The sequence below is a fragment of the Nicotiana sylvestris genome, chromosome 6, assembly GCF_000393655.2.
Source record: "Nicotiana sylvestris chromosome 6, ASM39365v2, whole genome shotgun sequence".
NCBI lineage: Eukaryota > Viridiplantae > Streptophyta > Magnoliopsida > Solanales > Solanaceae > Nicotiana > Nicotiana sylvestris.
Window position 1 is genome coordinate 106,970,495 of NC_091062.1, and position 15,697 is coordinate 106,986,191.

Sequence of the window (15,697 nt, forward strand, 5' to 3'; positions counted from 1 at the left end):
ATGTGATCTCTTTCTCTCTCTCTCTCTCTCCGCCTATATATACAAAACCTTCTCACTTCAAATTCTCTCTGCAATTTCAGTGCCTGAACTCTCTTTCTCCACTACTACAATATGTTCTACTCTCACCAGCTCCTTGCTCGCAAAGCTCCGCTTGGCCAAATATGGTGATAATTTGTCAATTTATACTTCTCATTTCGATATTTTCTTTCTAATTTCGTTTAATTCACATACATAAGCGTCATGTTTTGAGTTTTTCTGTTTTCACTTTTCACTTCCATATATTGTAATTTCTGTAGCCTCTCATACGACTTTCATAATTTGAACTTCACTTTGATTTATATGTTAGCTGTCACAGTTTAAATTGGATCCGTTATTGTTTAACAAAATGCTTAAATTCGAGTTGTTTAAGAATTTAATAATCCAGCTTCTTACTCGCAAAGCTCCGCTTGGCCAAATATGATGAAAATCATTAGTTACTACTTGTCATTATGATGTTTCCTTTCTGAATTCGCTTCTCATACATAAGCTTTTTCATGTTTAGAGTTTCTGCGTATTTTACTTCCATATTTTGTAATTCTGTGCTAGAATTCATTTCCTGTTTTAAGCTCCTTAATTCAATTTTTCATATATGTTTAAGTTATCACAATTAAAATTGGCTACGAAGAATGCTTAATTCGAATTGTTTATGAATTTTCTCTTTGCTGTGAAGGATGGCGGCCACTCTGCACTCAAAGATCAACCGGAAAAAGCTTAGTAAGCTCAACATTATTAAGATCTGGTCAGTCGTTTTTTATTTCTTCAATTACTACGTCAAACAACACTTTATTCCTCGTTGATTTCGAGAGTTCTTCTGTTTTTTCATTTAACGCAGTGAACAAATCTTAAATCCATCGGTCCCAATGGCTCTGCGACTTTCTGGAATTCTCATGGGTATGTTTTACGAATTGAGTAACTGAATTTTTCGTTTGAGAGATTTAATTGTCAGTTGTATATATCTCAGGTGGAGTCGTCATTGTTTACGAACGCAAAGTGAAACTCCTTTATGGTATGAATATCATCATCTTTATTTGAATTTCATGTTTGATTTTTTGGAAATTTACTCCTAATTTTCCTTCCTTGCTTCAACGTTTTTGTTTTCTGTTGTTTTTTTAATGCAGATGATGTGACTCGTCTCATGGTAGTAACACTGGTCTTCGATTCACCAATCAACTTAATCTCTCTCTTTGCTCTGTTTTTGTTAATTTCAGCATTTATTTGTCGTCCAATTGGTGATGATTTTTGTGATTACGTAATATGTGAGTTTGGTAATTTTCAGGTGCAAATCAATGAAGCTTGGAAGGTGAAATCAGCAGCTCCCGATCCTACGTTGCTTCCCAAGAGTAAAGTGCAAGCCAAGTGAGTACCTCATCTCCACTTCAACATCAGCGTATTTTTGCATCAGAAATTGAAATGGCGCATTTTAGCACCTAGCAGTTTTCATTTACCTTGATTAAATTTTGATTGCTAGCAAAACATTATGTTCTGCTTCGTTTTGTGGTTTTTCCCAGGGTTGATAGTTAACATTTCATCCCCCGCAGGTATGAAGCTGTTACTCTGCCGGAAAACCGGGAGGAAGAACTCCCGGAGATTGAACAGACAATGCGAAATTCGGACACTGTCACAATGATGGGTTTCGAACAGACCTCGTATTTCGCGATGGTAAATTAATGGAAAGCGCTATCACCTCCTCAGTCCCTGATATAACTTCACAACCAGAATTTTTTTAATAGGAAAAATAGGATGCAGATAAAAAATGGTATTTCAAATGTTTAGCAATATTGCAAGTTGAATCAGTAGAAAGTTAACATTAATGAAGCGATTTGATTTCCCTTCGTGTTCCTTCGTGTTCTTTGTTATTTCAACTCTTGAATTGTGTAAGCTTTTTGAGAGACTATCTAAAGTTATTTTGGATTTTGTCCTTGTTCATGACCTTGAAGAGCAAGCAATTGTCTGATGCCGAGTACATATAGCGAAAGCAACATAATCATTAGTAATTTCAACATAAAATTTGCAGCTAAACTCCTGGATATTGTATGTGCAGAGACTAGATAATGTAGACCTCTATGATAAACCCAATGCACAGGAAGAACCTGCCCAGGACTTTCATCAAGGTATACCTGTAGATCCCACTATCAGCCTACACTATGCTAACTATATCCTTGCATATACTATTATTTTCCAGTTTTCTCTTGTTGCTCCTATCTCTGAACACCCCTGAAAAACCTTGTTGCAGTTGATCTAGATAATATCACCCTGGCTGAACATTTTGATGCCCATCAGGCAGATTCAGATATGTTTAATCATTTTGAGAGGTATCCCGAGGAACAGTTAAAATGCTCTCTATTTAAAACTTTCACCATTTACCTTCTAAGTTTATTTTGTCAGTTAAAATAATGACTTCACGTGAAACCAAATTATACATTAACAAATCATGGGAGTTTATTGAGCATGAATTATTCCACAGGTTTGATATTGAAGGGGATGAAGAAACACAAATGAATTTTACCCAGCCAGAGGAAGCTCAAATCCCAAGTACTCTTGTGCCATCTCCACCCCGACAAGAAGCCCATCAACGTAAGAATGTGCTTATTAGACTTTCTTTTTAAAATAAAAATACTAGCTTCTACTTCAGATGGATGAAGTTTTTTGAGAAGTAAATAACAGATGGACCCAAGATGATTCACTTGGTGCTTTAAGAGAGGCTTTCAGATAGAAACATTATGGAAATAAACCTTGCTCTCCAATACGAATATGGATGCAAGTCGCACTTACCTACTATTAGATCAGCTAATATACTTGTGACTACCTGGTTGTTGAACCCTTAACTTTAAACTTACATTTTACATGCATAGTTCATTCAAGCACAAAGCCAATTTGATTGAGTTGAGCTTGTAAAGTCCCTAGATTTCCTTATTAATGGAGTACTTAATTTAGCAAATAGATTGAATAGAGAGAAATTTTGTTGCAGCTGATGAGATCCCTGACAGACATCCAGAGGAGCAAGTGAAGCAACAATCTGAAGCTGAAGAAGTTTTTGAGGTAGAAATTCCACAAGCAACCGAGTTAGGAAATAATGTAATGGAATACCTTCAGTATTAATCCAACGTCTTAACATGATTCTGTAGAGACAGCAGGACCAACAAAGGCCAAAGCCAGCTCGACAAAGAGCAAGAAAATTAGCGCGTCTTGCAATTGACAATGAACAAACTATTATTCCTGGTCACATATATCATACCTGGCTTCAGGGTTCTTCAGATATTGTATCAAGAACAAGGAAAAAGAGAAAGGTGCAAATCTAGATCGTCCCCTCCTCAATTGCTTCCATTTTGTACACCTTGAGCAAGTAAAATTTGACTATGGGTCTTATCCTACGAACAAAGTATGTTTATCTCTGCCATCAATGGGTAGTGTTTGAATATCCTAAGAGTAACAAATGTCTCTCTCTTTTTAACTTCAGTAAGATGCAAAATCATTTATTAGTAACCTTAAGTTCTTGCTCTGCGCAGACTTTGAGTGCCTCATCTTCTATGAAGATAGGCAGACTCATGGAGGTGCCTCCTATTGCATTACTAGAAGGGTTGCTCACAAATGGAAATAGGGAAGTTCACTATCCAGCACCACTCTTAAAATTGTGGTTACGAAGTACCCAACCTCCCCATGATTCACCTTCTGGTCTGGTTTTTCATTCATGATTTTAGATTCTCTGTTCCAAAAACTACAAACAGATGGTAATTCCATTTTAACATGCAGGAAAGACCTCTCCGCCTTATCCTCCTGAACCATCCTACACATCTCCAGCTGAAAGGATGCACAATTTTGAACCTGTCAGATATGTAAGGAACTTCTGATTCTCAATTAGTTTTAAACGACAACTGGCTTCAAGTGTTTCTGATTGAGCATTTGAATGTGAAGCCTTTGGAAGAGTTCCAAACTGGTGTAGGTTCCCCATCAGTAGGGATCTCCATAGAGAAACAAAGGGCAAATGTCAATAATAACGTGATTCCACCTGATCTCATGGAGGACCTCAGGACCAATCTTACAAACCTCGGACTGCATCCAAAAGAGGTTAATGGAGTGAATGAGACCAATCACATGGCCACACCTGGCTCTGGTATGTAGAATTTACATGAATATTCCAATGCCCATCATATGTACGCAATTTGTAATGGTAGTATAGCTTTTATTTGTGTGAATCTATAGGTGATGAGCCTAGATCCATTCCAAGCTCAGGATCTGATCATGGTTACCTATCACAGAACTCCATAACCAATTCAAACCGGTTAGTACTACAAGTACATACTATATATTAAGCCGGTAATTGTTCAACGATAAACTACTCCAGTCATACTCACATTAACAGAAGGAAATAATGAATATCAAGGTCCCGGTTCCATAGGAAAGTTTAACCTTGAATTTTTTATTACCAAGGTTTCTCTGTATGTATAGCAGCTGGTTACACTGATCAAAATTGCAAACCTTCAGGTCCAACAAGAAAAGACCCCATTCTTCATCGAGGCACGGTGCAAGTGGCCTTGAACCAGTAGCAGAAGAGTACCAATGGCACCATCCTGATCCAACTTTCAAGATTGCTAGACTATCTGAACTATCAGAGAATGGTTATACACCAGACAATGGTTTGTGAACACTCAACAACTTCCCCATTTTAGTTCTGGTCATTTTCTTTAATGTGGTTTAGTTTGTCATAAACCTGCCTTTACTCCTTTTGCAGAGATGTTGATGGAAACTGGACCAACACAAACCCAACATCAATTCACTACTCAACCTCTTGACAAGATGACTGACACTATCAGGATGTAAATCCTTTTTCATTAGTTCCTAAAACTCCCTCCAGTTTCATCCTGAATCAGCTGATTTATTGACTTCTCACATGGTACATTGTCTACAGGCAGCTGAAGAGTCACTTTGACACTCCTGGATCAGCCAAAGCAGAATGTCTGAATGAACTAACTCTTGGGATGACAAAGAAACAAGCAGCGTGTCTCTTTTATCAGGCTTGTGGTATATATATTCCTTTCAATTCTTTTAGTCTGCATTGCAGCACAGAGAAACTTTTTGGTTTTCAGGTTTTGTTATTAAAGAGAGTTAAAGTTTGCTCCATTCTCTGTGCAGTTCTGGCCACTCGGGACTTTATAAAAGTCGAACAGGAGGCGCCATATGGGGACATTCTCATTTCAAGAGGTGCAAAGATGTGACAACTGATAAATTACGAAGATGCCAAGCTGTCTTATAGGTTTATCTTAGTGTTATAGCTGATGCAATTTTTTCTTTCGGTTAAGGTATTGGAGAGTCCAAGCACAGTTTTATAGCTCGTAGTATTAGGACAAATTATTCTTATTGCTAAGCTATTTAGTTGTTTAATGCTGTCCTTACCGTTATAATCATAGTAATCTCCAAGAATATAGAACTTATATGATTGGTGTATTTGGAGAACCACTAATTGCATACTCGTACTAGTATTTTGTGACAGTTATCGACTGTAAAAGTGAGAAAGTCTATTGTTAGTTCTCTTTATCGCGGCAAGGTTTAAAGTCCAACAACAACTCAGTAAATAGTGTGTACGGAGACCTTATCACTGCACTGGGTAGAGAGATTATTTCAGATAAATCCTTGGCAAGGTTTAAAGTCCAAGTATCAGAAAAAGTTCACCATTAGAAAAAATGAAATGGTCGCAGCGAGCTAGTCCGAAATTTATTTAATAAAATATGTATGAAGACGTCAATTTGAAGCTAAAATAAAAGAAAGAAAAATAACTTATATAAAGAATTCAAATTGTAAGACACTAGCTTTTCTTTTGGTTTGATGGAAGTGCCATGAACTTCCAGGGAAACAAAAATGTAATCAAAGAAATTTACTAAGTCATTGGATAACATTTCTGCAACGTATACAACGTTCCTTCCCGTTCTTTTGCTTTTCGTCGAACAGTGCAATCATGCAGCAATGATAAATTGGATTAAGTCATACTATATTGTCTCAGCTGGCTTTGAAGTGATATCTGAAATCTATTCATTAATAAAACCAATCATATAGGCCAACGATCCAATCCCATGCATAACTATGAAATCTCTGTTCTACTTAGTTAAAGCCCCTAACGGAAGTGATTTTATATGGATCTTGTATTTCTTCTCAACTTTGATATATTTTCATACTCCCAATAAATAGTGTATAGGTTCACACAAGATCCAAATTGTTATTCCATAGTTGCAAATGCATAATGATCACTGTGGTACAAGTAGGAAGCTTTCGCCTCATTTCATTACTTGGGAGTAGAAATTTAATCGGACACGTAAAATACAATTCTCATTAAATCTTTTAACACGCTCAAGAGTCTCTTGAAAACAATTCCATTTCAAGTTCGCCTCTGCTGACACAATGTCTGTTGACTACCACAGAAGCAGCGGCATAAAAGCTATCCGGTGCACAACATATTCGGTTATAGGCAAGTCTAGATCAAACCCATCAAAACTTAACAAAAACATAAACATAACAGTAACGTTTCTTCAAAACTTCTCAAGCAGTGTTTACACTGGCATGAAAGCGAACAACATTCGATAATTTGTACGCTAATCTACAGTTATACCTAAAATCTTAACCACAAGACCGAATACAAACACCTCAACAGATTAACCACATCTTAAATTCCTTCCCTCCTCCGTGGGGCACATGTGATGATTTCATCAACTCGTAGGATCATCTCAGCAGCCTCGGTTGCAGAGAGCAACACAGCCTGTTTGACTTTGAATGCCTCTGAAATTCCTAACTCTGCCATATCTCCAACCTGTCATAAATGCCAAAAAAATGATGGCTAAATCTAGCAAAGTACAAACTCCCAATAAGCAAGCAAGATTTGACCATTTGCATGGGATTTAACATCGCTTCTCAGAAAAACTGGAAAGGAAGAGAACAGAAAAATTTCAGAATTCTTCCTCCGGTTCTTTGAACTTATTGCAAAATAGCATAATTAATTAATCTGACATTCTGAGTGGGTTTACTCACATGTCCAGTGATGACATCTATCCCTGCATTGCTTTCCTCCTTGTGATGCTCTGCACGAAGCTGAGCGACCAGCTCAGCACTGTCCAGACCAGCATTGTCAGCAATGATGGTCGGAATTGCCAAAAGTGCCCGGGAAAAAGCCTCAATTGCGTGAGATCTTTTACCAGGTGTCTTTTTAGCCAGTTCATCCACTGCCTTCGCCATCACCATCTCAGGCCATCCACCTACAAGTAGAACTCTGCTGTCATTTACTGTCTGAGACAGTACACACAAGGCATCATGCAAAGACCTTTCAGCTTCATCCAGTACATGAGGGCTGCCGAAAAAATATGAGAAGGCGTTCACATGAAAAGATTGCACAAAATTAAACAGAATTCACTATCAAACCACAAAAGATTACTCTTTAATCAGCACATGCATGGGCCATGTCGCGACCAAAGAGATATTGATGTAAAACACGCCTTTATTGAATATTAACTTCCCAATGGACGGAAATCGCTTGAGGTGTTATAAATTTCAACAACAAAAGAGAAAAGATGCTGTGCAAGGACTTGTGAGCATCAAGTAGTTTACACTTCACCAAAATCAAACAGCTATTAAGCTGGAGACAAAATGACACCGTTCTTCCGACCCCTCCCTAACCCTCCTTCCTACAAAGAAATGGGAGTTAAAGACAGAAAGATTAAAGACGCTAAAACATACCTTGCACCTCTCAAGACAATCGTACACGCCTGACCCATTTCAACCCCAGAAAAGTGGATCAACTTATCCTCACCAATCATTATTTCTTCAATGAGTTTGCAGTGGCCAAGCTTGACAGACTCTGGGTTATCAAAGGTAGATGCAATCTCTCCACCAGTAACTAAAGCCAGGCGCTCAATACCATCAAAATCAGCATGCTCGATTGCAAGTATCCCTGCATCGGCAAATAGTTCCTCTGGGAAATTGTAAATCAGCTGTCTGGTAACAAAGCAGTTTATTCCATGAGAGATGATCTTTTGCACCTTCTCCCTCATTTTATCTTTTTCAGCAGCTTCTAGTTCAGCAACCTTGGCCATTGAGTCAACTCGGACACGTGCTCCATAGATTTTAACTTTATCAGTATCCATTGCAGTGTTGGACACCAAGATCTTAGCATTTTCAATACGTTTTGGTTGGCCAACCCCAATCTTTTTATCCAAAATAAACCTGCAGCAAAGAAATGATTTAGAGACAAGGGAACACAAGGAACTTATATTACAAGGAATTTAGTGGAATAAAAGGAAAAATGTGAAAAATCAAGAAGAGTCTGGCTTGAAGGTATTTGGACCAGCAATAGAAAGATTACAAGGAGGTTTATGAAAAGGACAACAAACAAAATATCCCCCATCAAGAATCCTACTAAAGAGTTGTATGGTTGATTTTGGGACAGAGGTAAACTGAGCATTGTTAACAGAAGGGTCCATCTTACCCTCTTTGTCCTTTTGCGTTTTTTGATTGAGTAATAAGTTATCGATGTTGTGGCCTTGTGGGGGAAAACCCTGTACACGAAAAGTAGAGAACCTAACCAACAATATGGTTCTCTATGAAAGACCTCCAGTCATATACTAACAGGAAGCTCAAAGGTGCACCAAAAGTTATTCACAAATAACGACATGCACCAAGCTGGCACAAAGTCGTAATCCACCCCTTCAAAAGCTCTCATATTCCTTTCCCTCCAAAGTAGCCACATAAGTTCCAACTGCCAAGAGAGCTACATTATAAGCTCTACATCTTGTTCTGAATGCCCAACTAGATCCAGCTAACCCCAAACACAGTCCTTATAACTATCAAGATGAGAAGCCTACAAGACAATAACTCTAGCCAACCATACACAAAAGGCTTGAAGAACACTCTTCAGAGATTTGCTCGATGCCGAGAAAAAATTTCCCAAGGAAGACATACGTTTCACCAGATGCGAAGCACACTCACAGTACACTGCACTAGGTAAACAGCCTACTTTCTCATTTCTTTTAACAAATAAGAGCACATACCCTCCGAATAGGTCCTAAAATAAAAGGATTTAAAAGCTTTGAGAATGAAAATCAAGTACAGCAACAAAAGAAAAGCTGGACATGCAAGAGGAATCCAATAATGTAACAGTAAAATGAAATTGGCCCAGAAAGACTTCACGAGTTTGTTACAAACCCTTCATCTAAAAATGAATCCTTCAGAGAACCTCCAGGCTTCTTAATAATTTGGATTGCCTCTAGATTGGTGCTGCCCTGTCATTCCAATTAGTTTAATCAACATTTTGAAAACACAGAAAAACAAACAACAGCGGAAAATTAATAGGTATGCATGGGAACAAATCAAAGATTCAACTGGCAACAGAATGAGAATGAGCACTGGAAGGGTTGCTTTTCTTTTCTCTTTCAAGAGTTTCTTCCCCGTGCTCTATATCCAGCTCCACGGATCATGTCCATCACAAGTTCTTCTACTGAGTATTGCTCTAATGTTCTCTCTTCTTCTGCATCTATCGTTATTTCTTCGTCTGCCCCTACCTCACTGCCAACTAGCACTACTTCCCTCCTACTTTTATGCTTTCTGCTCATTCAATATTGCATGCGCACTCAAAGTCTGGTATTTCTAAACCAAAACAAATATTTTCTTTGAACACTATGATTCAACAAATTGAACCCTCTTGTTTTTCTCAAGTAGTAAAAGGTATGAAGTGGCAGCAGACCATGTCAGATGAGTTTAATTCACTTTTAGCAAATAATATTTGGGTTCTGTTCCTTTTCAACTTCAAATGAACTTAGTTGGTTGTAAATGGGTTTATCGTATTAAATATAATTTGGATGGGTCAGTAGAGCGATACAAGGCATGACTTGTAGCACATGAATTTCATCAGCAGCCTGGCATTGATTATCATGACTTTTAGTCATGTTATCCGTGCTACCACTATTCATATTGTCCTCTCTCTTGCTATTTCTTTTTCTTGGCCTATTTGTCAACTTGATGTTAAAAATGCTTTTCTGTATGGTGCTTAATGAGGAAGTCTTTATGAAACAACCTCCAGGTTTTACTCATCCTGATTATCCTCGTCATGTTTGTAAGCTAACCAAAGCGCTCTATGGTTTGAAGCTGGCACCACGTGCTTGGTTTCATCGCTTTAGTTCATTTCTTCTGGCTCATAATTTTATTTACAGCAAGTCAGATACTTCCATGTTTATTCACCATTCATCATCTGATATTCTTATTTTATTACTATATGTTGATGACATTATTCTTACTGGTAGTCATTCTTTTCTTGTTGATCACTTCATTAGTCGTTCTCTAGATAATTTGCCATAAAAGAATTAGGTGATCTTCACTACTTTCTTGGTGTTAAGGCAGTTTGTACTTCTAATGGTCTTCATCTGTCACAACAAAAGTATATTTCTAATTTGCTTCTTATATTTCACATGTATACATGCAAACCGGTTCGCACCCCTATTGCTTCTCGCACTTCTCTTTCTATTACAGATAGTGAGTTACTTTCAGATCCTAGTGAATATAGGAGTATGGTTGGCGCTCTTCAATACTTCATTTCTTTGTTAAACTCCGTGCCTAGTCAAAGAGGTTCACATAAATTGGAATGGAGGGAGTATATGAAGACACTTTTTTTAAAATTAAACCAAGATGGTGTCAAACATACGCATCAATTTGGATTTGAAACTGAACCACTATCTTCAAGGAATCCTCTATTTACACCCCCAAAAAGAAGGACTGATATCAGAAGGTCTACTTTTATCAAAAAACAAACTAAAAGTAAAGACAGATATCTTCAGGGGACACATCCCACATTAGCATTCATTTCAATGATCATGGCTACCATTTAATAAAATCATAGTTTATCCGGAACATGCTGTTTAAAACATCATCATCAAATTGTCAAGACAGTCAACTACTGCAGTATAAGAGAAATAAAATAAAGAAAAAAGCAGATGCAGATAAACCTGAGATCAAAAGATTAAAATAGAACGAACCAAGAACAACCTAGATTATCCCCTAGTGATGGATAAGCTGTTAAATGTAAATGTACAGACCTTTAACCTCATAACTGCATCAACAGACAGTTTTGCAAAATGCTCCTTGTCCTGAGACAAGATTTTCGAGCTCAAAGTAGTCATCGCAATATTCATCAAGTCCGACCTAAACTTCTCTGCAGCATCACAAATTTATAAGAAACATGGACAAGGACCACATGGTTGTGAGTAAGAATTCTTGCCTCATCACGATTTATATTATCATTTACTGCTTTCCAGAGTTATTTACAGAGTGAGTTCTTTTAGATGACTCATACACCAGCATAAAGGAGAAGTTGTTGAAGATGTGAAATATCACTGCTCTGTTTCAAGTGAGACTAGCTCAAGCACAGATACCTGCATCCTGTTTATTATCAACAACCTTCTGCAGCAACACATTGCGTGCACATTCAGCTGCCATACGATAACCTGGTTTGGAGAAGCCATAAAATATACCAATTAAATGTACACTCAGTGCCAATACAAAATTAAAGTACCTCGAAAATTTTAACTATCATACATCAACAACTTGAAAGTAGCCATGATTCCCAGTTTCCCACAGATATACAGGCGAGATTTTAATGTCCTAAAGACTTCCCTGAGACTGATTCTTAGATACCCTACTACAGAAGCACATTGCCATGTGATATTTCTTTGGTTGCTGTCCCCCCACCCCCAAAGGATTATAAACAATGGTTAATAACCGAAAAGGACATTGGGGTTAAAGTAAACAAAGAAATGTCTTCATGAGCAGTATATGAAAGATGCAATGTCTCTAGACGACTTCCTTCACAGAAAGCTTGAGTTCCAAAATAAAACCATCCTTACAAGTCACAACACAGTTTAAATTACCAAATTCTTTTTTTGAAGGACAGCTCAATATCACCCAAGTGTTTTAATTTCAAGATACCCCATTGGAGGTCTCAATAATACCCAAGTGTTTCTTTCTTTAAAAAAAAGGATCACCCAAGCGTTAAAAAATATAAAAAAGTACGAAGATGAAATTCTAACTGATTATGTAAACCTTTCAGGTGAATACTGGCATCCAAAGATCAATACAAAGATAAAAAGAGCTTTGTTAAATTAGAAAGATCATCAAACGGTCATTTGACTACCAATAAACCACATAAAGCAGTCATTTACAGATTGAAAAAAGAGGAATGCCAATAAAAGATAAACTACCAACATGCACTTACGAACAGCATGCAAGCAGAGTACGCTGTTGAAGACACTAACATTCAAAGATTACAAACTTCAACAAAATTGAAGCAAAGCCCCAGAGATATACATCTCAATAAGCCAAAACTCGAGGGCATAAGATGAACAGAACAAACCTGAAATAATTGTCATTGGATGAATTTTCGAATTAACCAGCTTCTCTCCCTCCCTTAAAAGTTCTCCAGCCAAAACAACTACAGACGTTGTCCCATCACCAACTTCATCATCTTGTACTTTAGAGATGTCTAGTGAAAGGGTGAAGGTAGAACATTTATATGACACCGATCTTTTGCAGTTCTGTACCTTAGCTTTTCCCCGTAATAAAGTTTCCAGCAGAGTTTGAGGGTTCATTTTGCTCTCCGGAACACACTTACACAAGTCAATGCATCTATGATACCAAGTCTTACATGACCTTCCACAAAAGCCATGTCACCTCTAAGTAACCATTTTGTTGTTTCAAAATATTAAACAACAAATACCATCGCATACACTCAACACCTAACCAATTAAGTTCTACCCTCCGATATCCTGTTTGACAGCGATGAACTGCATCCTATCGAACCATCAACTGCTCCCAAAATCTGAATTGGAAAAACCTAAATCCCACCCCGGAGATACCTAGCATAGTTGCTAAACCATTGCATTATCTAATCTGCTGCATATCTTTCAGAAGCGTTCAATCAAAATGCCTTAACAGTTCCGTTTGTATCTATCTATTAATTGAAGTCCTTTTCAGCCAAGCAAAGACTTAGAATTTACTACAAAAAACTTATGTGCCCCGCTTCTACTAAAGTTCAATGATAATCTATGCTGTTGGAAATTGAAGACTTGTAAAAGTCTCAAGATTGACCTCTTCTTTTTCAGCAATAAAAAACAGCAGTCAGCAATCAATTAGTAACCTTTTCTAGGGAGAAAAAAAAACTAGATATTTTAGATGTCTACTGACCAAATCTCTTACACGACTATAAACAATGGTCCACTGACCCCCAAAAAAGATAACAAGGATACCAACCAGGACCTTGGCAGCAGGATTGTCAATACGGAGGGACTTCAAAATTGTGGCGCCATCATTTGTAACTGTAACACTATGACCTCTGCCGGTTGATTGTAAAATTTTATCCTTAAAAACAACACATAAACAAGATATTATCAAACCACAATCTAACATTTTTTCAAACAAAGCTGCAAGCTACATACTCCAAGAATGAGCTTACCATTCCCTTAGGTCCTAATGTTGTCTTAACCAAGTCGGCAATTGCCATAGCCCCCACAAAGGATGCCTAAAATTAGAGACACTCATTTCTTTCAGTAAAAACGACAAATAATCGCCTCTAACAACATATTTCATTTTTCCTTCACAGAGAAGAAGATAGAAAGTCACAGTAACTTTATACACTACTATCTCCCTTCATATTACATGGCAGGTGTTTTACTGGACATGAGTTTAAAAAGTTGATCTGAACTATGTAATATTAGTGGTAGGTAAAAAATTAAATTTTTTTTATTTTGTTTTGAAAATACATGGTAGTTGAATAATATTAAAAAAGGATGAATATTCAGTTTGATAGAGAAAATAGCACATCAAACTTTATACTTGAGTAGTTTTGAATTCTTGAAAGTTGAGATACTATTTCGTTAAATTGCAACAAATATTTGTGACATCCACAATGGAAAGTGTTGTATAAATTGGGATAGAGAAATTACATACAAGATATCCTTCTTCATAAAAAAAAATACATACAAGATAGTCTTTGTTAACTACCAGCTATATTTATTTCCAGATACATGAGACTTACCATTCTAGCTCGCTCTCCCTTTTCTTCTGTAGCTTCATCTTTAAGAATCCTGTCAATCTGGAAAACTAAAATGTAAGTTCTGGAACCTACAAATTACAGGAAAAAGGAACGAAAACAAAAAATCCCACTAGCATACCGCCATTAGAAAGAAAACTGAGATGTGGAGCTGAACCCAATCGCTGAAGATTAACTAAAGAAATAAGCAGCACTGCATCAGATAAAAGCAGAGACATTAAAGGGAAATGATGACAATTCTAAACCATAAAACTTCAAAAGCACCATTCATTAATGATAGAATATGAACGAAAGTAAATTTTTTCAGTGGGAAACAAGAGAGCACTAGTTTATTCACAAATTAAGTATCGGAAAATACTTGTGCGTTCCGATTTCTTAATTGAGAATACATATTATATAATCATGACAATGTAAAACAAATAGTCTATTTAAAAGATATATGTGATGCATTTATTGGTTTCGCAAATACAGGTAAGTTTATTTTCTCATATATCGAGTCATCAGCGGTGATCCATTACTACATCATCTCAGAAATGACTAAATCCTCAACAATTGAACCCTCACTTTTCTCCCTTATAAAAAGCCAATGCTAGGGCTTAACACAAATACAACTCAATCACTCCTCAGCTATACGAATTAATCATCTGTTTCATATACGTCATTTTCGTCATAATTTAATTAAGTTTTACATAGTTGTCCGCCTAAGACGATCCTCCTCTTTTATTCGGGCTCGGGATCCAGTATACTTGTGAAACGCATGTAAACAGAGTTCATGAAAAGAGATAAGAGAGAAAATAGAGAGCAAGACGAACCTTCTAGAACTATGCTTTCCACGGCGGCGCCGGAGAAGTTACTGAGAGTAGTGGAGAGGTGTCAGTGGGAAAAGAAGAATCTGGAGGGAGGGGGAGGTTTGCGGTTTGCCACAATGGTGTTTTGGAGTTTGAAGTTTTAAATTGTTTCGACGGTATTTTATTAGTTTATTGAGGGAACTAGTGGGAAATGGCCCGGGCCCAAATTTCATAAGTTAGCAACTGATATCTTTTTGATGAAAATAATAAATAAATAACTTTACTATATTATAGTAAAATACAGATTTGAAAATCCCACTGACAACGTCTTCTTAGTTAGTAGAACTATTATCTAAGAACTTCAAAAGCAAGGATCTGGGTATAAAGACTATTGATGAATATGTAATCAATATTTATGCAGTAGAAGCAAGTAAAAATGAAATCCTTATGCACTTTTATTTGTATCATTTATCGCATTTTCTGGCAACGCATATTATCATTAACATAGTAGTAATATTGCAATCTCTTTTAAGTTATTGCGAATTAACTGCATTAAACTGATTGTTATCACTGTAAATTTTTTGTTTCTTATACCAGCGGGACAAATAACGACTCTGTTTCTATTTAGAAACTTAGATATATCATAAAAACGTTGAAAACAAATTCAAGCCAAAAGGATCATATTTACTGGTGAGTCTTTAGCAAGCACTATTTACATAAGTTACAGGACCGTTATGTTTCACTGGCTAACCAAAAATGTAAATGTACATGCCAGTAAGTTGCGCAAAGTGAAGCGCAT

General features: G+C 36.9%; 2 protein-coding genes across 3 annotated transcripts; one reads left to right on the top strand and one right to left on the bottom strand.

Annotated features, from left to right (window-relative positions):
* Positions 1 to 5,497, top strand: LOC104229481 (sister chromatid cohesion 1 protein 1). Its single transcript, XM_009782134.2, has 20 exons — positions 1 to 164; positions 710 to 778; positions 872 to 930; positions 1,001 to 1,045; positions 1,158 to 1,177; positions 1,316 to 1,395; positions 1,578 to 1,698; positions 2,081 to 2,150; positions 2,273 to 2,351; positions 2,504 to 2,613; positions 3,008 to 3,078; positions 3,165 to 3,326; positions 3,546 to 3,711; positions 3,790 to 3,872; positions 3,952 to 4,150; positions 4,240 to 4,318; positions 4,522 to 4,673; positions 4,769 to 4,853; positions 4,946 to 5,058; positions 5,170 to 5,497. The coding sequence occupies exons 1-20, from the start codon at positions 112 to 114 to the stop codon at positions 5,250 to 5,252; spliced, it is 1,899 nt and encodes a 632-aa protein (XP_009780436.1). The 5' UTR covers positions 1 to 111; the 3' UTR covers positions 5,253 to 5,497.
* A 1,038-nt stretch (positions 5,498 to 6,535) lies between these two features.
* LOC104229480 (T-complex protein 1 subunit beta-like) lies at positions 6,536 to 15,062 on the bottom strand. 2 transcript variants are annotated; one of them, XM_009782133.2, is made up of 12 exons: positions 14,923 to 15,062; positions 14,232 to 14,285; positions 14,096 to 14,152; positions 13,514 to 13,579; positions 13,308 to 13,419; positions 12,416 to 12,544; positions 11,439 to 11,510; positions 11,103 to 11,218; positions 9,220 to 9,296; positions 7,756 to 8,241; positions 7,054 to 7,369; positions 6,536 to 6,835 (listed from the first exon to the last, which is right to left on the bottom strand). In XM_009782133.2, the coding sequence occupies exons 2-12, from the start codon at positions 14,235 to 14,237 to the stop codon at positions 6,692 to 6,694; spliced, it is 1,581 nt and encodes a 526-aa protein (XP_009780435.1). In that variant the 5' UTR covers positions 14,238 to 14,285; positions 14,923 to 15,062; the 3' UTR covers positions 6,536 to 6,691. The 2 variants fall into 2 exon arrangements, with proteins under 2 accessions (XP_009780435.1, XP_009780434.1); XM_009782132.2 differs by having other exon boundaries at positions 14,232 to 14,303.
* Between the last annotated feature and the right edge of the window lie 635 nt (positions 15,063 to 15,697).

Excerpts from the sequence above, each read along its gene's own strand:
- LOC104229481 (XM_009782134.2), top strand. The coding sequence starts at position 112 with ATGTTCTACTCTCACCAGCTCCTTGCTCGCAAAGCTCCGCTTGGCCAA. Across the intron at positions 1,046-1,157 it reads CAAAGTGAAACTCCTTTATG|ATGATGTGACTCGTCTCATG; the intron begins GTATGAATATCA and ends TTTTTAATGCAG. Across the intron at positions 3,079-3,164 it reads AAGCTGAAGAAGTTTTTGAG|AGACAGCAGGACCAACAAAG; the intron begins GTAGAAATTCCA and ends ATGATTCTGTAG.
- LOC104229480 (XM_009782133.2), bottom strand. Across the intron at positions 13,580-14,095 it reads AGGGAGAGCGAGCTAGAATG|GCATCCTTTGTGGGGGCTAT; the intron begins GTAAGTCTCATG and ends CTCTAATTTTAG. Across the intron at positions 11,219-11,438 it reads TGATAATAAACAGGATGCAG|AGAAGTTTAGGTCGGACTTG; the intron begins GTATCTGTGCTT and ends GTGATGCTGCAG.